General features: G+C 43.3%; 1 protein-coding gene and 1 long non-coding RNA gene across 3 annotated transcripts; one reads left to right on the top strand and one right to left on the bottom strand.

Annotated features, from left to right (window-relative positions):
* The first annotated feature begins 7,890 nt into the window (after window positions 1–7,890).
* On the top strand, window positions 7,891–8,844 carry LOC132389900 (C3a anaphylatoxin chemotactic receptor-like). Its single transcript, XM_059962462.1, has one exon. The coding sequence runs from the start codon at window positions 7,891–7,893 to the stop codon at window positions 8,842–8,844; it is 954 nt and encodes a 317-aa protein (XP_059818445.1).
* A 2,867-nt stretch (window positions 8,845–11,711) lies between these two features.
* On the bottom strand, window positions 11,712–21,715 carry LOC132389902 (uncharacterized). Of its 2 annotated transcripts, XR_009510722.1 has the most exons (6): window positions 21,672–21,715; window positions 20,686–20,905; window positions 19,483–19,654; window positions 13,767–14,086; window positions 12,595–12,717; window positions 11,712–11,843 (listed from the first exon to the last, which is right to left on the bottom strand). It is a non-coding gene; the product is annotated as an uncharacterized LOC132389902 (long non-coding RNA). The 2 variants fall into 2 exon arrangements; XR_009510721.1 differs by having other exon boundaries at window positions 12,595–14,086.
* Between the last annotated feature and the right edge of the window lie 1,279 nt (window positions 21,716–22,994).

Raw genomic sequence — 22,994 nt, 5'->3', positions numbered from 1 at the left:
TTCTCAGGAAGTAAAGGTGCTGACGGGCCTTCTTGGCAGTGGACTTTGCCTGGTTAGACCAAGTCACGTCATTTGTGATATTCACCCCGAGGAACTTAAAGCTTTCGATTTGTTCCACCTGCGCACCACCGATATAGATGGGGTCGTGAGGTCCGCTACACCTTCTGGTCAACAATCAATTCCTTCGTCTTGCTGACGTTGAGGAATAGATTATTGTCTTCGCACCATGCCACCAGGTTCTTAATTTCTTTTCGGTACTCAGAATCATCATTACCCAAGACACGGCCTACAATTGTGGTGTCACCGGAAAACCTATATATTGAGTTTGATGGAAACTTGGCGATACAATCCTGGGTGTATAGTGAGTACAGCAGGGGGCTGAGTACACAGCCCTGTGGGGCACTGGTGCTCACATTTATTGTAGAGGAGACCTTGTCCCCTAATTTTACAGCCTGGGTCCTGTCCGTGAGGAAGTTGTGGATCCAGCTGCAGATCTGATTGCTAAGACACAGGTTCCGGAGCCTAAGAATCAGTTTATTTGGAATGATGGTATTAAAGGCAGAGGTTTAGTCAATGAAAATGAACCTTACATTTGCGTCTTTATTCTCTAGGTGTTCGAAGGAGGAACACCGTGCCAGAGAAATGGCATCTGCCGTTGTCCTGTTGGTCCGGTAAGCGAATTGCAAAGTGTCCATGTTGACAGTTCGGTTATGGTTGATGTGTAACTTAACCAATCGCTCGAAGCACTTCATAGCAATTGACGCTAGAGCCACAGGTCGTTAGTCAATTAGGCATGCTACCTTGCTTTTCTTCGGCAGCGGGATTACCGTTGCATTCTTCAAACACGAGGGAAACTTGGACTGAAGCAGGGGAAGTTGAAGATGTCAGAAAACACTCCAGCGAGCTCGCTTGCACAGGCCCGGAGAACCCGTCCCGGGACGCCATTCGGCCCATTGCCTTCCTTGGATTTATTTTCATGAAGGTTCTTCTAACGTCTTCCCCGGTGACGATGAATCTTGAAGCCACCAGATCTGGTTCATCCAGAGGGGGCGGGACGCTCCTATTCTGTTCGAAACTTGTGTGGAATACGTTAAGTTCGTCAGGAAGAGAAGCGCAACAGTTATTGATATTACCCATGTGGAAGGGCCATATAAGCTATCACTATATGTTGATGATTTGTTATTATACATCTCTGATCCTGAGAGATGTATTCCTGTTATTTTAGCTTTTCTGTCTATAAAGTGAATTTTAATAAGTGAATTATTCCTATTAAATATGCAAGTTCTAATATATAACAATCTACCATTTAAAGTAGTTACAGATATCTTTACTTATTTGGTATTAAAATCACCAAGAAACATAAAAGCTTATTTAAACTTAACTTTTCACCTTTAATTGACCAAATCAAGCAACTTGTTAGTAGATGGTCAACATTGTCTTTCTCATTGGTTAATCGAATCAATGCTATTAAGATGACAGTTTTACCTAAATATTTATATTTATTTCAGGCACTACCAATTTTTATTCCTAAATCTTTTTTGATATTATTTATTTCAAAATATCCTTGGATGTGTGGCAGAACAAAAATCGTAGATAAAGTAAAATATACTTACAGAAGTCTAAGAAAGAAGGTGGTTTGACAAAGGCATTTTACTACTGGGCAGTCAACATGCGATATTTAATATTCTGGAAACAGGAATCGGAGACATTACAAAGTCCAGAATGTGTAAATTTGGAGTGTAAATTTGTACAAGGCTTTTCACTGTTCTCTATTTTAGGATCTTCGCTTCCCTTTGTTTTTTTTTCTAAACTGAATAAACAAATAACTAACTATAATTAAATATAAATTACGAATATGGTTTCAATTTCGTAAATTTTTTGGTTTGCAAAAGTTCATCCTATGAAGCCCTATTATAGATAACTTTTTTTTTCAGCCGTCTTTTATGGACCAAGCCTTTGAACTATAAAAAACCCGAGGTATAACATGTGTTCGTGATTCATTTTTAGGTAATTGATTTATGTCCTTTGAACAGTTGTCCAATAAATACAATTTGTCTAGAACACATTTTTAAATTCTTACAAATATTTTTTTTTGTATTATATGTTACAGTCCGTTCCGAATTTATACCCAACTGATATTACGAAAAATTCTAGGTTTGAGTCTCTGTCAGAAGGGTTTAGTAGCCGTCATTTATAATATGATGATGAAAATACAACCATGGATGTCAGATAAAATGAAGAAGGAATGGGAAAGAGAACTTCATTGCTCTTTACCTACAGAGCAGTGGGATAAAATTCTACAGTTATTTAACTCCTCTTCTATTTGTGTCAAACATGCCTTAATACAATTCAAGGTTGTACATAGGGCTCATATGTCCAAGGACAAACTTGCTCGATATTTTTCTCATGTTAATCCAAACTGTGACAGATGTCATTCTGAAGTTGCATCATTGACTCAGATGTTTTGGTCTTACCCTTGTTTTCAAAATTACCGGAAAAGATATTTTTGGCATTATTTCAACAGTTTTGAATATTGAATTGCAACCTCATTCTATTACTGCAATTTTCGGCTTAGCAATAGTGGATAACAGTCGGTTACCCCCTCAGCTCGGCGAATGATTGCATTTGTCACATTGATGGCTGGAAGATCTTTTCTGTTGAACTGGAAAGAAAGTTATCCCCCAACTACATTTCAATGGTTTTCCCAAACTATTTCTTGCTTGAGTTTAGAAAAAAAATAAAAATGTCATTTTTTACGTCTTGCTCAAATTTGAAGAAACCTGGAGACCAATTATTCAACATTTTCTTATGAGTTAATCTGACCTTTACCAAACCTTATTCTTATCATCTTTAATTATTTGGATAGAGGTGCAGATTTATTGACATTACTGTGTATATTTCATATGATACAATAATCCATGTCGCTGAGGTTAGTTTTTTTTTTTGTTTTTTCTTTCCAGTTTTGTAACATACTATAAGTTTGGGAGGTTAATATATTTGAATTATTAACTGATTGCATTTGTATTCTAGCCTATCAATTATGTACTCTCAACTTCTCTGTATTCGATATTTTTCTTTTTATGTTTGTTTGAAAACTAATAAAAAGCTTGAAAAAGAAAAATAAATATTGACAATTTGAGTATCGAGTTTTTGAAAGTGAGTCTGTAGGTTGTGAGATCTTTTCAGTGTTGGGTGAGAGAAGTTACCTTCTCTCGTTCAGCAGTCTGGGATGGCCGACGGGTCATAGCTGCTCCTGAACAGGTGGTGCGCTACCGAAGGCTCTCCTGCCTCCTGCCCGATGGTTGCAGAGGAAGAGAGCATGGCCTGGATGGCAAGGGTCCTTGAACATGAATGCTGCCCGTGGACTAAGGAGAGAACGTGAGGAAGTCCTGAACAGATTTTAGTCAGCGCAGTAGGAAGCTGAGAATCGTGACCACCAGGGTACTAATCGCTGGCTCTGGCATGTGCCAGTGATGGTGAGGATAGGAAGAATTGCCAGATAAATGTGTTGCTGCTGAGTTGTTGTAGGGAGCAGGCAAGGATTCAGATTTAAAGATCATCGGGATCCACTCTGGAGAACGTAAGGCCTGTACAAAAGGGGCGGATTAAACCTGAATATCCAGGTGGGCGGGTTCGCTGAAGCTGTTCGGGAATGTTTCTGGCAGGGCAGTGGGAACAAGAGAGATCGTGCTGAATATGAGGCAGTTAGTTTACTAATACTAATGTATATTGAGGCTCCTAACAAGGAGAGGCTAATGACAGCAAATAATTCTGTCAACACGATGAGTCACAAAGTAAAAGGTGGACAAAATCGAGAACGTTGAATAGAGGGTGAAGGTATTATATTTTAATTAACACAGCGTGGGGAATCAGGTAGATGAACATGTATTGTAGCACAGTTACAGATTGGCATGTATGCTGGTGTGGACATTAATGAATCGTGGAAAAATGAAGATTGCAGCTGGGAGATAAAGTCCAAGAATAGGCACTATATGTCGAAAGGTCAGGAAGGAAAGCAGAGGAGAGGCGTTACTCTGTTGGCAAAAAAAAAAACAAGTGAATTGAAATCATTGCGGATAGAACTATGGACCTGCAAGTGCAAGAGGCCCTGGTTGAAGTAGTTGTGGAATTGACTGGAAAGCTTAAGGTAAAAGACCCCAAAGTGGAAGTAATCATAATATAAAAGATTTTAGTCGGAGAAGAAGATGCTGAACGCAGATGTATCAATATTACAGCAGAGAAAGGGATTTAGAGTATTGAGAGAGGAGTTGGCGAGAACTGATTGGAAAAGAACACTGGAAGAGATGATGGCAGAGCAGCAAATGCTGAAATTTCTGGAAGCAACTGAAGGCACAGCATATCTAGATCACAAACAGGAAAAGTATTCTAAAGGCGAACCGGCCAAGAAGAGAAGTTAGAGCCAACATAAACCCAATAATGGACTATATATTACAAAAAGAATTGGTAGATTTTACATGATTAACAAGCTTTTAAAAACTAATTGGAACAACTAAATAGCAGTTCAGAACCTCTAAATGGAATAGGAAGGTAAGCTAGCCAATAATATTAAAGAGGATGTTAAATGTTTATTTAGAGCCATAAAGCGAGAGAGGTAATATTGGATCGCTCTAAAAAGGTACTGGAGAGATACCAATGGGGGATATGGAAACGGCGGAACACCTGTACAAGTATTTTGCATCAGCGTTCACTGTGAAAGACACCAGCATGAAGTGAGTTGATTCACTATTCCTCGGGAGAAAGCTTCGTTGAACTTCAAAGTTCAGAACATAGGTAAGTCACATGGACCTCATAGGGTTAACTTCAGAAGTTAACCACGTGGCCTCCTTATCTACTTTACTTCTCAAAAATAAAAGGAAATGGTTGTTTCTTCACAGCTCTCTGAGCAGAGTATTATCTCCTGATGCTATCAGCACAACTTCCTCATATCGAGCCTCTTGGAACTTCTACCGAGGTGGACTAACTCATCTATTCGGCTCATTCGGAATTAAGACCGCCACCATTGCTAAATTAGCATCCAAATTCCCCACAAGACACAACTCCCTGATGTACCTGGAGCACGCAGGAAATCCCACCGTCGAATTTAAGGTCTGAGCGCAAGTATTCTATACCACTAAGGACCGGTGACGGAGCAGGAGATTCCAGGGAAAGGTGAGATGAATTTCCATGGGTTTTATATTAATTTGGAAGAGTGGCGTCTGATCACGGTTCTTCAGCGTGGCTGTGTTCCGGAATTAACATGGACTTCCTACTTTCGGGTGTTTTTTTCAGAGATAACTCAGTTATCCAGTGAAGGCAGGACAGTGGGATTGTCAATATGCAGTTCAATGAGGAGAACTTCAGAGATTACAGAGGCTGTGCTTGTCTTTTTATGTGTTCGAAGGACGCTGACCGATGACCTGACAAAATAAATTAAGATAACAGATGCAGAGATAGTGTGTACAGAATCGCTTTCCCACGGTAGGAGCAACGTTAACAGAAAGGCATGTATTTATCTTGAGGAAAGGAGAATTAAGTCGAATATAAGGGATAGTTTTTTAACAGTTTGTTCTAATTGCCAATTCGATTCCGAGATACACCACGTGGACAAACCTCTCCGGCTCTTCGAGAACGCCCCGCCCAATTACACCCGTGTGATCAATTGACACTCCAGAGTCGCAGGCCTTCTGGGTTTGAAAGGCTTATCACGTAAGGAACGTGTTATGGTGCGGCTCTTCTACTCACCGAAATTCAGAAGAATGAGAGGTGACTGTATTGAAACCTGAGGACTGTTGAAAGGCCTCAATGCAGTCGATGTGGAGTAGGTGTTTCCTATGTTGTGGGAGGCTAGGAGGCTCAGAAGGGAGGGCTGACCTTTTAAACAGGAGATTCGGATTAATTACTGTAGCCAGTGATTGGTGAATCTGTGACATTCATTTATGTACATTTTAAGATGTAGGTGATAGGTTCTTGATTGGTCCGTGCCTGCTCGGAAACAAGTGGAAGGGAAGAGACTGGGACTGAAAAACAAAATGGCGGAGCAAATTCAATGAGCCAAATGGACTAGTTCTACTCCTATATCTTACGGAATTATAATCTTATGTGTGAGGAAACTGGAGCACCCAGAATAAACCCACGCAATAGCGGGGACAAATTCTAAACTCCCTTCAGACAGCGGCGGGAGATGAACTCGGCTTGTTGGCACTGCATCAGAGTCATGTTAATCACTGCGCTACCATGCTGTCCATTATGAACTGACACTTTGAACGTGGCTGCCAGTGGAGTTGACAAACATCATATGGATTGGTGTAAACGGGGAAATGGGAGGCATGGCCTTCTAGGCCAAGGACCTGTTGCTGTAGTGATCTTGTAGCAATAGTAATAGTAGTAATATTTGCTAGTGATGTGCTAGTGATGGTAGTAACGGTGATAGTGGTAGAAATCCTTTATATGATGATGAGAGGAAAAGATGAAGTAGACAGTCAGTATCGCTATTTTTCAACTGTTGAATTGGCCAGTACCAGAAGGCGTGCCTTTAAGGTAAGAGGGGATAAGATGAAAGGAGACGTGCAGGTAAGTTTTTTTTTCATAGAGCGGTGGGTGCCTGGAATGTGCTGAAAGAGTGGTGGTGGAGGCAGATACATTGAGAATGGTAAGAGCCGCTTGGATGGGAACGTGAATGTGAGGGAAATGGGCATTGTGTTAGCAGACGCCATTAGTTACGTAGGCCATGTGCTTACTTACTTAATTGATTTGGTACAATATTGTGGAGTATTCTTGTGCTGGATTCTTCTATGTTCGTGCAAACGTCCTGTGCACATTTCTGTAGTGAAGGTGACTTCGAACTTTCCAGGGTACTATAGTCGTCAACGTAGACCGGAGAGCGGCGGGCGGAAGTAAAGGATGCTGGGAATGGCGAGGGTGATGAGCCGCGGGAGGGAGTTGGGACTGGTACCAGAGAAGGATGGCCAGGTTCGGTATTGGGAGCGGTTGCTAGCACGGATGTAAACACGCGCTGACCTGAGACAACAGGGAAGGTCATTTGATTTTCAAATAGTTTGTTGTCCTTACAGAATCGCCCTTTGGTGCTTTCCGCTTCCTCGCATTCACTTCCCCTTTCCTCCAAGCATGATTCCCTTCTCCCTGCCCCCTTATCAGTTTCGGTCCACAACCCATATGAGAGTCAGGTGTATCGTCACTCACAAACAGTATATTATGAAATAATTTTGTCCTTTGGCGACAGTGCAATACATCAATTTACTAAAGTACCGTGCAGTAATAGATCCTTCCGGCCCAACGAGTCGCAGTGCCCAGCAACTTACCTGGTTGACCCGAGCCTAACTACAGGAAAGATCAATAAGGTCAATTCACCTAAGAGCCAGAGCGTTTTTGGAATGTGGGAGGAAAGCGAAGCACCCGCGGGAATCCGGCACGTTCACGGGAGCAAGAACTAGTACTGGTAGTAGCTTGATCGCTCCAGTCCAGTAGAATGTTCTTCTAAGGAATTGTCATCCTTGGGTCCTCGGCGGGCTGTAGAGGCCGATGCAAGATCCACAATACGTCAGTGGTCGGGTGCATTTCCTTAATGGAGATCGGCCGCGCGCGACTTTCTCTAATGTACGGCCATACATCACATGGTCGTTGACAGATCGGGGACATGCCGGTCAGGGTTAAGTGGCCTGGAATGCGAGACGACTGTGGTCTCTGCGCTGCAGCAGACTTCCGCCAGCCTCACTGCCGTTGCGCTCTGTCAGGTTTCTCTTCCGTGTTACATCCCATCTCTGCTCCTCATCCTCTCGTCCCCTCTTCGCTCTCACACCTCCTCCTGAATTCGCCACCTCTCCATTCTGCACCCCTCTCACTTCCACGATATCTCATCTACCAGATCCGACAATGTCGTTCTCCGAAGGAATGACCAGTTCGACGCTCGCTGGGAATCTCTCCTCTCACAATTCCATGGCCGATGGAAACAGAATGGAGTGGGGAGCACCTTCCGTCGTGTCAATGGTCATCTTCACCCTCACCGTCCTACTGGGCGTCCCGGGCAATGGCGCAGTCATCTGGGTGACGGGCTTCAAGATGAAGAGTAAGGTCCACACGGTGTGTTTCCTGAACCTGGCTCTGGCTGACCTGATCTATTGCCTCACCCTTCCCTTCAGAATGGCAAACATCTCCCTGATCTGCTTTGGGGACAACGCCTACTTTTCCATGGAGTTTATTAGGACGTTGACGTTCCTCAACGCAACCGCCAGCATTTATCTGTTATGTCTGATCAGCATCTGCCGCTGCCTGGCTATTACTCGGCCTTCGTGGTTCCAGCAACAACTGAGCCTCACATGGGCTCGTGGGGCTTGCTTCGCAATCTGGATCCTAGCCTTCGCCATGTGCAAGCCCGTCCTCCTGCTTCAGGATTGGAAGAAGGAATTGACTGTCTTGCAGCCATTTTGGTTTGTTTTCATCTTCGGTCTTCCCCTTCTAATTATGATCACCAGCTACTCCCTGGTTGGTTGTAGGCTGCAAGAGAACAGGTTCGTAAAATCTAAGAAGTCTGTCTGCCTCATCATCACCGTTGTCATCACCTTTATGATCTGTTGGATCCCGAACACTGTCTGCAACCTCGTTGCAATCGTGAAACCGATTCCACCGGACCTGTCATTATTCACTGTTGCCCTGGCCTCCTTCAACAGCGCCCTCAACCCGCTTCTCTATGTCTTCGTTGGCCGCGAATTCCACCAGGTCTTCAGGCGCTCCATCCTCACTTCGCTTCATCTGGCCTTGGCCGAGCAGAGGCTGGAATCGGAGACCCAGCCCCAAACCCCCAACCTCGCCTCAAATACGAATGTCTGAGGGAGTTCCTCGCGGCTAGACGTCCGACTGATATCCCCTGACTACCGACACAGTGGACAGTCGAATGCAGTTATGGTCGGCAGTGGAGTCTTTACTACACTCTTATTTTAATCTCTTAGAATATAGAACACAGACCTCTCGCTCAACAATGTACCGTACCAATTCAGTCAGTCAATAAATGGTCAATTAACCAAATACCCTCCGCCTACACAATGGAGATATCCTGCCTTTATGCTGATTCTACCTGTCTAATCATCTCTTAAAGTTTTCTAACCTATCTACAATTACCACCATTCCGGGCAGCCTGTGCCAGGCACACACCACTGTCTGTGCAATTAACCTGGGCTTTCTATATCCTTCGGAATGACGCCCTCCCACTTTAAATGGACGTCCTCTGGTATCAGACATTACAATCCTGGGAAACACACGGATTACCCATGCCTTTCTTTATCTTCTAAACGTCATCCCACCACCCCAGTGAAAATAAACCAAGTGTATTCAACCTCTCGTAGTAGACGATGCTCTCTAATACAGGCAGCTTTCTGGTATATCTCCTCTACACCCTCTGCAAAGCCTCGACATCTTTAATGCAATGGGCGACCAGAACTGCATACACCTCTTTCACCAAGTAGTCCCAATGTTCCTATGACCTCTCACCCTACAAGTCATTTTCACCCACAGAACTGGATGGTTTTTATCTCACCCTTCTCGATAAACTCTAAACAGACCGTCGTGCGTGAGAATCCCATTAAATCAGCAGTTTCTGATTTCCTGGTGGTGGCTGATGGAGTAACAGCAATCTGTTGATGCTCTAAATCTAGTTATCATACTATTTCCAACCTGTCCTGAAACTTCTTTTTTATGTGTGATATTTTTTTCATTATGGCTACAACGAGTGACAGAGGTAGTAAAAAGGATGATCCGCAGCTTCGCTGGATTCTATTGTGGATTTGCTGCAAATAATAAACGAGGAGCCTCTGAGAAGTTTCAACAGTTCAGCTGTGAATTTAAAGTAATGGATGGTAAATTGAATTCTATTCAACCATCTGTTAATGAACACGATAAACGCATAAAAGTAAAGAAGCAATGTTTTCGTTTCTGCAAACGGAAGTGGATGAACTGCAAAAGATTTATGAAAAGTAATCGACGTCCAACGAAAGTTAAGACAGAAGATTGTCAACATGGAAAATAGAACTAGAAGGTACAGCCTACCGGTTCTGGGTCTCGAAGAATTAACAGAAGGTAATCGTCCTAAAAAATTCTTTGCAAACTTTCGACGAGTACTCCTTCCGGAAATGTTGGCGTCTTTGCCTATGATTGATCAAGTTCATAGGTATCCCGTGTTTAGAACTCATAACAGAGATATACCAAGATCAGTAATAATCTGTTTTCATGAGTTTACAACAAAGGAACTGTTAACATGTGATTCTCGACGATGAGGCATGATTGTCTACCTTGGTAAGAAGGTAAGATTAGAATTGTGGATAGAATTGTGGAAGGCTTTTAACAAGGATTCCCTTCGCTACCCAACTCGACTCAGAATCACACAAAAATGGATCTTTGGGATCGTTTCGTTCGAGTGCTGAAACACAAAGGTGTTTTTTTTCTTCTTTAAATCCGAACGCTAGCTGTTTAGTTTGTCCTTACATGAAGTGTCAAGATTAAATGAGAAAATATTAATTCTCAAATGCCGTCGTAGGGGCATGATTCGTTATATGTTGGAATATTAAGATTCTCGAAGACGATTTGCTTGAGTTTATGCAGGAACGTGCTAAGTGTAAGCAGCTTTGTTGGAATTTTTTAACAAGGGTTTTAACCCGTCCCATGGCTGCCCAGTTTGACTGAGAATCTCACTAAAGATCGATCCTTCGAATGGTTTAGTTCGAGAATCGCAGCAGAAAGATTTTTTTTTAATTTGAAAGCTAACTGCTTAGCCTGTTTTCCCATGGAGATAAAAGTTTAAATGTTCAATGACTTTCTGTCTGAAGAATTCTAGGGTTTACTTTTGGTAAACATTTGTAACTAATTTCCTTTTGTATTTTTAATACTGTATTTTTGTTATACGATAATTGTTTGGATATTCTTTCGTCAAGTTTGAAATATATTTTAAAAAACATTGAAACTAATTGGAGCCATCACAAGGTTTTTTTGGGAGGGTTGTCAGTAGTAGTAGATGCTGGCCATCTGTTGGTCGGTCTTCTTTCTTGGGAGGTGGGCGGGGCATGATTATTTTTCTTATACGTTTTTTTCGATTTTTTGTTAGCTAATTTGTTGCTTGCTTGCCATTTCTCAAGGTTTATGGATTGGTTTAACTTACATTTTAAACTTTCCTTTAAATAAAATAAAAATGAACCAAACTTCTAATTTACTTAGATTTAACGTGAGGGGTTAAATCACCCTGTTAAACGTAATAAGATTTTTGCATATATTGGGGCATTTAAAGAACCTATTATATTTTAGTAAGAAACTCACATCTGCAAATGCGATCATCTACGTTTTTTAGCCGTTGGAACGGCCTTTGTTTTCATTCGTCTTTTCAGGACAAATCTAGCGGAATTTGATTCTTATAGGCAATACATTTTCCTTTGTCGAACATGAAGTAGTGTCTGATACGATTGGACGTTTTGTTATAGTTTCAGTAAAACTAAGTAATAAAGTAATCGTATTGCCATTGTGCATACCCCAAAAGTAGATGATCCGGATACATTCAGCGTTTTTTTTTCGTCTTTACCAGATCTGAGTCTTTCTTCTTTGGTGATGGGAGGAGATTTTAACTACTGGATAAACCCAAGTTTAAACCGATCATCTTCTAAACCAGCGTCTCTTAATAAGTCAGCTTTGTTTTTTGTTTATTTTTTTTATTGAAATGTGGTATTGTTGATATTTGGCGTTTCTTACACCCTTTAGATTGGATGTACTCGTTTTTCCCCATGTCCATCATACATATTCCAGGATTGATTACTCTTTATTGATAGTCAAATGATTTCATCAGTTCCTTCCTGTGAATATAAAGAGAATGCTGTTTCAGATCATGCTCCTGTATTTCTGTCTTTAAATCTCCCTGGTCGTCCTCAAGCAAACACATTTTGGCGTATTAATACATCTTTGTTATCTGATAAGGATTTTTTTTTAATTTCTAAAGAGGCATATTATTTTGATTTTTGAAGAGAATAAAAAGAATGATACTTCAATTCGTACTGTATGGGATACTTCCAAGGCCTATATTAGAGGACAAATGATTTCATATACTGCGATTGTTAATAATGAAGCTAATAAAGAAAGATTTGAATTAGCCAAACAATTGAAACAATTAGATCAGAAATCTGCTACAGTTCCAGATCCTGTTTTATTTAAATGACGTGCTTAAATTAAAACTAAATATGATCTTTTGTTAACATTTCCAATTGAAACTCAACTTTTGTTATTTGCAACTCAACTCAATTGACCACTGTGCAGTGTGTTGGACCAACGGGATCAGGGAACCTCTGCAAGACTGATGGTGTTGTGGTGTCTGGTCCGCAAGTCAGATGAGATCCTTTCCATGGATGGGAGGAGGGTGAAATAAACATGAGAACTTCGCCGCATCTAATCTAACGTCACTGCGAGGGCGATGAATGAGTGGATATTCTGGATCGGATGAGGGACACTCGGAAATTAAGTGCGGACAAATTGCTTTATAAAAGGGATTTGAACTATATCTGTATTAAAGCCCTACATATTACTTTCATATTTTGTAGCCTGTCCACTCACCTGAAAGTTTGTTAACCCACACAGAATGCTGGAGGGGTTCGGCAGTTCAGACAGCATCTATGGAGGTGAATAAAGAGTCGACGTTTCGGGTCGAGGCCATTTTAAATAGAGCTGCGAATTGGACTGGAGAAGAAGGAGGAAAATGTCAGAATAAGACGGTGGGGGAGGCTATACTGAGTAGAGACTGGTACGTGATATTTGTGGCCAAGTGAGCGTTTAGATGGGTGGGTGAGGAAGAGGGATGAAGTAAATACTTTGTATTTGTTATTTGAAAAAAAGTAACAGATGGAGAAGAAGGAATCTGATAAGAGAGGGGAATAGAACATGGAGAAATGGAAGGACGGGGAAGCGATTTGCTCGAGAGAGAATGTAGTACCAGAATGGATAATTGAAGAAAAGAGAAGGGGAGCAGAGAATTTCGGCAAGGGACCCGCCTGAACCGAGTAATGGCAGGAGTTCTTGGAGCCACTGGACCCTCGATGGAGGAAAGAGATCGCGCGATACTGGGAGATTCCGAGCAGCCATTAGGGCTTTCCCCTTTCACCTCTCGGATTCTTTTGTTTTCGTCTGCTAACTTATCTCTCTCAGCGTCGGCTTTTTTTGCCGATTTCCTATTAATTCCTGAGGGAGGCAGGTAACTGCTACTGGCTTCAGTAATCGCTTAAATTCCTTGTCCGACAATTTTCCTCGGGCAATTCTAAACAACACTTCGCCGCCTTTACCGCTGGTGTGTCCAGCACACAGCCCGTATTTTGGCTATTCCCCAATAAGTACTTCTGGAGGAATTCCCTCCGATCAAAGCTAGCCAAGTCCTTCGGACTTGCAGATTTCCCTAAATTCTTCATCCTGGGTCTCTACCAACCAGTTACCCCGCCCCGATTTCTCTATTTCTCACCCACGTGGTCCGGCTCGAGTCCCGTGCTGACTCAACAAGAGATTTAACCTCGAGCCCACCCAGGGACGCCAATTCTGTTTGAAAAAGAGAGAGACAGATACCGCTTCTACCTCTTCCAATTATTCTGAGTGAGGCACAGAGAGTTCTGTATTTACTGACAATTACCTGTATTGTTCAAACTAACTGATACTTGAAGTCATACACTAAATACCTTGTGTGCAAACCTGCTGAGGACCCCTGACTCTGCTGGATAGTCAAAGAATATCAAAGGTATTACCCGGGCGGAGGAATTTACGCTGGCCAGACGCTCCTTGCTCCTCGTGGTCCCGACGCCCTCTCCACGTGCTTCACGCAGGGTTCTTCTCGCTTGTGTCTGCGATGGTTATTCTTCGAAGTTACCACCCCCAGCACCCACAAGGCATCCACTTTTATATCCATTCCTTATCAATTCAAACGTCGCATTCCGCAGGTCATCTGTCTGGCCTTTAACACCTGGTCATTGGCTCTGGTCCAAAGCAACCTCCATCTATTGTCCTCTCCCAATCAAGGGACAGTTGCTGACTCGTGGCTCTTTTGTATTGTGTACAGTTCTGTTCACTGAATTATAGGAAAGATATCAACAAAACAGAGAGAGTACAGAGAAGCTTTACTAGAATGTTATCTGGTTTCAGCACCTAAGTTACAGGGAAAGGCTGAACAAGTTAGGTCTTAATTCTTTGGAGCGTAGAAGGTTGAGGGGGGACTTGATAGAGGTATTTAAAATAATGGGGATATATCGAGTTGATGTGGATAGGCTTTTTCCAATGAGAGTATGGGAGATTCAAACAAGAGGACATGAGTTGAGAGTTAGAGGGCAAAAGTTTAAGGGTAACACGAGGGGGAATTTCTTTACTCAGAGAGTGTGGAACGAGCTTCCAGTAGAAGTGGTAAAGGCAGGTTTGGTATTGTCATTTAAAGTAAAATTGGATAGGTATATGGACAGGAATGGAGGGTTATGGGCTGAGTGCGGGCCAGTGGGACTATGTGAGTGTTAGCATCGGCACGGACTAGAAGGGACGAGGTGGCCTGTTTCCGTGCTGGAATTGTTATATGGTTATATATATGGAAGGGAAAAAGTAGGAGTGACAACGCAGCAGCAATGGCTGGAGTTTCTGGGAACAATTCAGGAGCTGAGTTATCGATACATCCCAAAGAAATGGAAGCATTGGAAAGGCAGGAGGACACGACCAGAGCTGAAATGAGCCAAAGCCAACATAAAAGCCAAAGAGAGAGCAAACAAAAGAGCAAAAACAATTGGGAAGCTTTGAGAAACCAACAGAAGACCGAAAAACAAGTCAGATCAGTTGAGGACATAGAATGATCATTAATGAGTCAGTCATTAATAAGTCTTGGCAGCACCCAACAGTCTGAGGCATTTAGAGGAACAAAATATCCGGGGCTTCAATATCTATTGAGAACCAAGGTTCCCTGCATCAGTTACCTTTCACCTTTTATTTTGACAGACACATACAAACTCTACACCCTCAAAATTTCACTTCTGAAGGCCTCCCACTTACCAAGTACTCCTTTGCCAGAAAACAGCCTGTCACAAACCACACTTGTCAGATCCTTTCTGATACCATCAAAATTGACCTTTCTCCAATTGAGAATCTCAACCCGTGATCCAGAACTCTCTTTTTCCTTATTTATTTTCAATTTCATGGCATTATGATCTCTAATTGCTGTCACCAGCCATGGATCATTTCCTAACAGCTTATTGCACACTTAAACGTCAGGAATTCTAGGTACTGATTAAGGCCACATTTGACAAACTTTACCCCATCTATTCCTTTTACAGTATGGGAGTCTCAGTCAATATATGGAAAGTTAAAATCACTTACTAAAACCTTTGTTTCTTGGCATGGTCTGCGATCTCTCTACAAATCTGTTCCTCTAAATCGCTCAGACTGTTGGGTGCAACCAAGTCCCAACAATGGCTAGAATATCATAATTCCCTGTCCTCAGCTCATGTGGAATCTGGACAGAAGGAATGGAGACAGGTTAACCCCTACTGACATCAATGGATCTGGGGTTGAGAGGGTGAGCAACTTTAAGTTCCATGGCATAAACGCCACCAAGGATCTCACATGGTCTGCATATACTGGCTGTGTTGTGATAAAAACACAACAGCGCCTCTTTCACCTCAGACGGTTGAAGAAGATTGGGATGGGGACCCAAATCATAAGGACTTTCTAAAGGAACACAATTCAGAGCATCCTGACTGGCTGCATCACGGCCTGGTTTGAGAACTGTACTTCCCTTAATTGCAAGAACCTTTTACTGATAAAGAGAAGAATTAATTAAATTAAATACCAGCAAATTCTGGAAGCCAACATCATACTGTCCGTAAAAAAACCGAAGATGAAAAGAAGATGGTTTTTACAACAAGATAATGATCCTAAACATAACTCAAAATCCACAATGAACTACCTCAATAGGTGCAAGCTGAAGGTTTTGCCAAGGCCCTCACAGTCCCCCAATCAAAACATCATCGAGAATCTGTGGATAGACCTCAAAAGATCAGTGCATGCAAGACAGCTCAAGAATCCACAGAACTAGAAGCCTTTTACAAGGAAGAATGGGCGAAAATCCCCCAAACAAGAATTGAAAGCCTCTTAGCTGGCTACAAAAAGCGTTTACAAGCTGTGACACTTGCCAAAGGGGGTGTTACTAAATAAAGACCAGGCAGGGTGCCCAAACTTTTGCTTCGAGCCCTCTTCCTTTTTTGTTATTTTGAAACTATAAAAAATGGAAATAAAAAAGCTTTCTTGTTTAAAATATGAAAGAAATGTGTCATCTTTAACTTACGCCTTTCGGAAATCAGTTCAAAATTTACTCGTTTAACAGTAACAGAAATTTTGACCAGGGGTGCCCAAACTTTTGCATGCCAGTGTAATTGAGCAGGCCTCTTTTGAAGCGGCCATCTCCGCCCAGAAGGCTGAGCTGTTCCTACAACTCATAATACCACGATGACTGTTGTGAAAATATTGCTAAATAACTCCTCACTGTGGACTTCCAGAAATAAGCCAGGACAATGGGCCAAAATAAATGAGGAAATCTATAAAGAACTTGCAATAAAACAGCAGTTCCACTGCACCCATCATCGGAAAGCAGCGGCAAAATTCAGTTCCGGTGTTTTCTGATAGCCGTAATGGTAGCATTGTCAATTGCACCATATCCAGGTCTGGAAGATGAGACTGGGTATGGTGTTGCTTTGAGGGTTGGAGACGTAGATCTCCTCCACAAGACCCCTCCAAGCGATGGCCGGGGATAAGAGTTACATCTCCAGTGGCTAGTACTACTTGTTGGTTTGACCATAATGAGAGTGCACCCTATCAAGTGGGAAGTAGTAACTATACAAAGAGTCAAACTTAAGATACCTCTGGACCACTAAATGGAGCTTAATGGGTTTGTGGAAATAGGGCCTATCCCTGGCTGCCGGGAGAAAGAACAGGGCAGCTGCATGGAACCACACCCTACCAGACGGGTTCTCGAGGAGGGACGAGGGTCGGAGTGGTTGTTGCTACTTGGCCAACCTGTTGCTACGACGGCTGCACCGTCTGGGCCGGGAATGTAGGATCAGTTCGTTGTGGTTCCCCAAGCTATGAGAGTGGATGTCGGTGACGAGGATCTGTCCACATGTACGGGTGTGGGGTAAATGGTGGGAAAGTTGTGGGGCTACCGATGGGGTGGAGGGAGGTTGGGGATGTGGGTTGTCGGACACAATGTGACCCAGGAGGATGGATCCGAGGGGAGATTAAGTTGTAAGCAAGGGAGGGTCTGGTCCATTGCATCAGACAGCTTTCAAGAAGCAACAGATCTCTCTTTATATTAATCACTGTCGAATCTTGCTGCTAACATTGTGTTTGTCACAGAGCCCAGAGTCTGGGAACAGCTCGATGGTAGGAAGCAGATGGTGATGATGGGAGCAAACACGAGGAAATCTGCAGATGCTGGAAATTCAAACAACACACACAAAATGCTGGTGGAACACAGCAGTCCAGGCAGCATCTATAGAGAGAAGCACCATCCACGTTTTGGGCCAAGACCCTTCGTCAGGACTAACTGAAAGGAAAGATACTAAGAGATTTGAAAGTAGTGAGGGGAGGGGGAATGCAAAATGATAGAAGTAGACCAGAGGGGGTGGGATAAAGCTAAGAGCTGGAAAGGTGATTGGTGAAAGTGATACAGAGCTGGAGAAGGGAGAGGATCATGGGACGGGAGGCCGAGGGAGAAAGAAAGGGGGAGAGGGGAAGCACCAGAGGTCGACAGTGTTTCTCCTTATAGATGCTGTCTGGCCTGCTGTGTTCCACCATTTTGTGTGTGTTGGTGACGATGGGAGGCTGTTTATTGGAGTCAAGGCCCGTGCCTCCTGGAGCTCCCCAGGGTGACACCCATTGCTACTTGTCATCTATGTCAATAATATGGTTGAGAATGTACAGGGTATGGGTTGCGAGTTTGCAGCAAGTAATTGTAAACAATTACCTCCTTTTGCAAGATAGTAAATATAAACACCCCTCTTTCCCTCTCCACACTCAGAACCGACCAAAAGCTACTTCAGAAGATGCAAGTTCTTCAAATGAGCAAACACTGAGGGAATGTGAGAGACTTTAAAGAGCTCGGGCACTGACAGTACATTATTGCAACTGGGTCTGACAGACTGAACTGATACTCCTGGGCAGACACTGTAAATTCCAGAGTATAAGCAGAGAATTTGGTCCTAAAATTAGGGGGTCGGCTTATCCAGAGGGTGCCAACTTTGGAAAAATGAATACAGGGAAGACAGGTCGCATTTATTGGTTGTTTTTGAGTCAAATTCGTTCCACTCTCAATGCATGAATTCTTTGGTTTGTTTAAACTCACATCTAGTGGCTGGAGCACGGAGATCAAACCACCGGGGATGACTGCAATGTCCCTGTTTTCAGCTTTTGATGCTGCTTTAGTCTCACCTGACAAGTGCGCTTTGAACACGTCCCAGACAAGCAGCGACTTTTCCTTCCCGAAACCTTCGGAACGTCGACGCCACACCTCTTTAACCCACGTCAAGCAACCGGCAGCGATTTTGAACGTAAACAACAACACCTCACGGGAATTTTCTGAGCAATCTGTGTTTTTTGTCTCAACGCAAGATCGCGTCTATTCATAAATCGGGTGCACCAACTTCGCGTAGCTTTGAAATTTTCGCTGACCAAACAGTGTTTTCGGCCCATTTCAACGCTTGAACTCGAATCATTTCTCCGGTATCAATGTATCCGGATGATCGCTGGTGATTCACCCACTCTAAAACTTTTTCTTCCAGTTCTGGCCACTGGCGTGTTTTCCTGCGGTTTGCACATGTCGTCTTTGGCATTTCCCTCAGCGTGTCCTCTGCCTTTCTCCACTCTCTCACTCTCTCTCGTTTACACTAAACCTCTTAGCAGCTGCAGAATTATTCATTCCTTTAGCAAAATCAACAACCTTCAGCTTGAAGCCAGCATCACATCGCATTCGTTTTAATCTTTTGTACATGGCGGTTGCAAACTCAATACTGATTGCACGTACTGATCCCGCCACCCCGTGTTATGTTTTAACGAGATTACGATGGGTGCTAAATGGTTTCGCGAGGGTTACATTTCAGAGGCTTCTTCACCATTGGAGACCTAATCCAAAACTTTCCTCTCTGATTTATTTATTAAGAATTTGCTTATAATGCTCTTCACTGTGTAAGCCTGTTTTCTTAGCAGGTACCGGTTCACAAAATTTTCAGGTTCCGGATCATGCAAAGCTGAGTACAGGCATGTGAGATCTTGTGATTGTTTCTGGTTAAATCAAAAACCTTTATAAAAGGGGACAGCTTATACAAAGGTAACATGAAAAAGTCCCTTTTTTAACCTTGAAAATGGGGGTCGGCTTATACTCTGGAATATACGGCATGTAATGTCTAAAGGACCAGTGTTTGAGTAAATGAGACTCACCAGACTTGCTCCTGACTGAATCAATGGAAACCCTGAGTCAAAAGGGTTTCTCTCCAGTCGGTGCTCTCAGTCCTCGGGCTGGTTCACTCGCTGCTGTTCCCTCGTCTACAGTCGTGGTTTGCTTCCAGTTTTGTGGGCTTTTCTTCCAATAAATCTCTCACCGCAGGTCTAACTTTAACACGAAAGATAACGAAGCATGTTAACAATACAAAGGAGAACAAAATATTTCTGCTCACTGAAATCTAAATATTCAAGACAAATATAACAATATCACTGAACAAATCTGTAATTGTCCCTGACACGTCACAAAACCTAATATGGGATAGGAAGGAGTAATCGTTCTGTCATGGTAAGATGTAAGATGCAGGAACAGAATTCGGTGATTCGATCCATCTGGTCTGCCCCACCACTCAACCATGGCTGAGATATATTCCAGCACCATATTCCTGCCTTCCTTCTGTAACCCTGAAGCTACTTAGCAATCATCAATATATTAATCTCTGCCATAAATATACCCAAAAGGCAGCCTCAACCAACCTCTGCGGCAATAAATTCCACAGATCAGACATCTTTTGGCTGAATATATTTTTCTCATCACAGTTTTGAAGGGAAGCATCTTTATTCTGAGCCCGTGCTGTCAGATCACAGACTCTCCGTCTAATGGAAAATATCCCCTTCATGTCCACTGTATCCAGGCTTTTCAGCATTCGGTAGGTTTACTTAACCACCCCCTCCCCTTTCGCCCCGTCTGAACTCCATTGAGCACAGCCCCATCCATAACCATCAAATGCTCCTCATACATAAAGCCGATCATACCTGAGATTATTCACGTGAATCTCATTAGCAACAACTGCACGGAACACATTCCCAAGTATAACAGACAATCAGGAAATTTAAACCACTCCAGAGTGAATGGAATAAAAAGAAACTGGATTCACCAGAATCGCTAAAAAGGTAAGGAACTGCTGTGGGGAGAGTAACAAATTTAACGATTCAGGTTCACAATCATTTGTCAGAATGGATTCAGAATTTATCATTTTTAGTGCAGATTTCCAGCAACTTGAGTTTCTGTTTGATTTCTACTGTCTGACAGACAGGTGACAGCGAGGAGGAATTCCCAAACACAGTTTGAACACTGAACCCCCCCCCCCCCCCCCAGGTCTATTTCCACTGGTTCAAACACAGAACAGCCCATTTACTCACAGCCTGTCCTTGTGAGGGATGGAATACAAACTCATTCTCTCCTCAGATTAGCAGCATTGCTTCCAAAGGAACTCCAGAAACAAACATTTGATCCCAGACCAGAAATACTCGCTCAACACCTCATAAACCGGGGCAGCTTGATCCCCGGGTCCATTTTACTTGGATCTAAACAGGGGTGCAGAGCACCTCCGGAGCTCACCGGAGCACCACTCCAGCACTTCTGTAAAAAAAAAGTCAAAATTTAACGCGGAATTTAACAGCGGCTGCATATTAAATTGAGGGAATTTGACGGAAATGGGGGTTGGGGGATAGGGGTTGGTGGATGGGGGGGAAATGCCACTAATAACATTAAGATCTCTGATCGTTTTTGGTGAAATCCTGGAGCTGTGACTGTGGTGGTCCGTGGATTACTTGCTAATACAAAAGTAATTTTTTTCTTATTAACAACCCTATGGCTTCTAAGCAAACAACTTTCTTTACTCCACTTGCTTGAGAATGATATTTTATGATTATTAGTGAATGCAACTGTGCAAACTTTATCGTATTATTAAATTAAGTGTTATATGTTTCATTGTACCAGTTATATACTGAAATGCAGTGATTGGCTATAATCTTGTTATGTCTTAACTATCACCGTATTTCTGTGGAGCTCTGGAATTCAAATATATTTCTTTCATATTTGTATAGTGTTTGACATTATAAAAAGCCCTATATATATACACACACATACACCCAATTTGTGTACGTGCTCATCACATGAATGGGGCAAGGAAGTTGAACTGCACGTACATGTACCGAGAGCTGTATAACTTTAGGTCTTCTAACTTGGGCCACGAACTTATCAATCACCGCTCGTACAGCTCCGGCAGCTAAAAGATTGGCATTGCAACCCTGCTCCAGCCGTCCTGCAGATCTCGGTCCCGGCCCTTTCCCAATGCAACCGGCCCCCAATTTACAGAAATCCGCCAAGATCAGACCCGACTCACCTTCCGCTCCAGTCGGAGAACCCCCAACAACAGCTGCAGTCAGCTCTGCGCATGCGTTTAACAGGAGGTTTTCCGCAGCACCACCGGTGGCCGGAGGTCTGCACATCGTCGCCTGTGGCCGGAGGTCCGTACAGCGACACCAGGGGCCGGAGGTCTGCACATCGCCACGAGTGGCCAGCGATCCCTGCAGCGCCTCCTGTGATCGGAGGCGTGAGGGACAACGGAGAGGCAAATCACAAACGCGTTTAAGTCTGCAGATAATACACACAAAATGCTGGTGGGACACCGCAGAAAGGTCGACAGTGCTTCACCTTATAGATGCTGCCTGGCCTGCTGTGTCCCACCAGCATTCTGTGTGTGTTGTTTGAATTTCCAGCATCTGCAGATTTTCTCCTGGTTGCTCTTTAAGGTCGGCAGATGCAGGAAATCCAGAGGAACACAAGCAAAATGGTGGCGGAAGTCAGCAGGCCCGGGAGCATCTATCGAAAAGAGTCAACAGTCGTGAGAAGTCAGAGGTAGTGGGAGGGAGGAAGATTTGTTCACCGGGAGGAGAAATCGATATTCATGCCATCAGGTTGGGGGGAGGGCTACCCAGACGGAATACAAGGTGCAGATCCTGGACCTTGAGGGTGGCTTTAACTTGGCACAAGAAGAGGGGATGGGTTGACACGTCGGATCGGGAATGGGAATCGGAATAAAAATGTTTGGACACCGGGAGGTCCCGCTGGGAGAGGATAGTTCAAAGGTCAGTTTATTATCAAAGCAGGTATCCATAAACAACTCTTGCGTTTTTTTTTTCTCCAGAGAACTACAAAACAAAGAAAGAGCATGAAAGTCGTTCAGAGAGAAAAATCACACTCCCACCCCACCCCCCGCATCAAAAAGAACGACATCCTGATCATCAACCCCAAAACCCACCCCTCCCGCACAAAAGGGAACAATAACATCGATCCGCCCCCCAAAAAACAACCCTGCCCCGCACAACTGCGGAGGAGCTGGTGTCACCAATGTAGAGGCGGCCACATCGGGAGCAGCGGACACAACGGGCGTCCCCCGAAGATGCACAGGTGAAGTGTCGCCTCACCTGGAAGGATGTTTGGACAACGGGGAGAGTTCGGCCGTCCGGCCCTTTCATTGTGACACCCCAAACTCCACTTCGTATCCGTCCAAACGAGACTGGGGAACTTTAATGAACAATAAATATAATTCCTCTCAGCGATCAGCAGTCTGAGTGAATAAATGACTTTAAAGAGGAAGGGGTGTCTATGGTCCACAGTGTCAGGGTGTTGAGTTTACCGGGGGACAAAGACTGCAGGTACGAAA

Source organism: Hypanus sabinus, unplaced genomic scaffold (genome assembly GCF_030144855.1).
Source record: "Hypanus sabinus isolate sHypSab1 unplaced genomic scaffold, sHypSab1.hap1 scaffold_698, whole genome shotgun sequence".
Taxonomy (NCBI): Eukaryota; Metazoa; Chordata; class Chondrichthyes; order Myliobatiformes; family Dasyatidae; genus Hypanus; species Hypanus sabinus.
The sequence above is the reverse complement of the archived record's forward strand: the minus strand, read 5'-3'. Positions and strand labels throughout refer to the sequence as shown.

Coding starts and splice junctions, on each gene's coding strand:
- LOC132389900 (XM_059962462.1), top strand. CDS start 7,891: ATGTCGTTCTCCGAAGGAATGACCAGTTCGACGCTCGCTGGGAATCTC.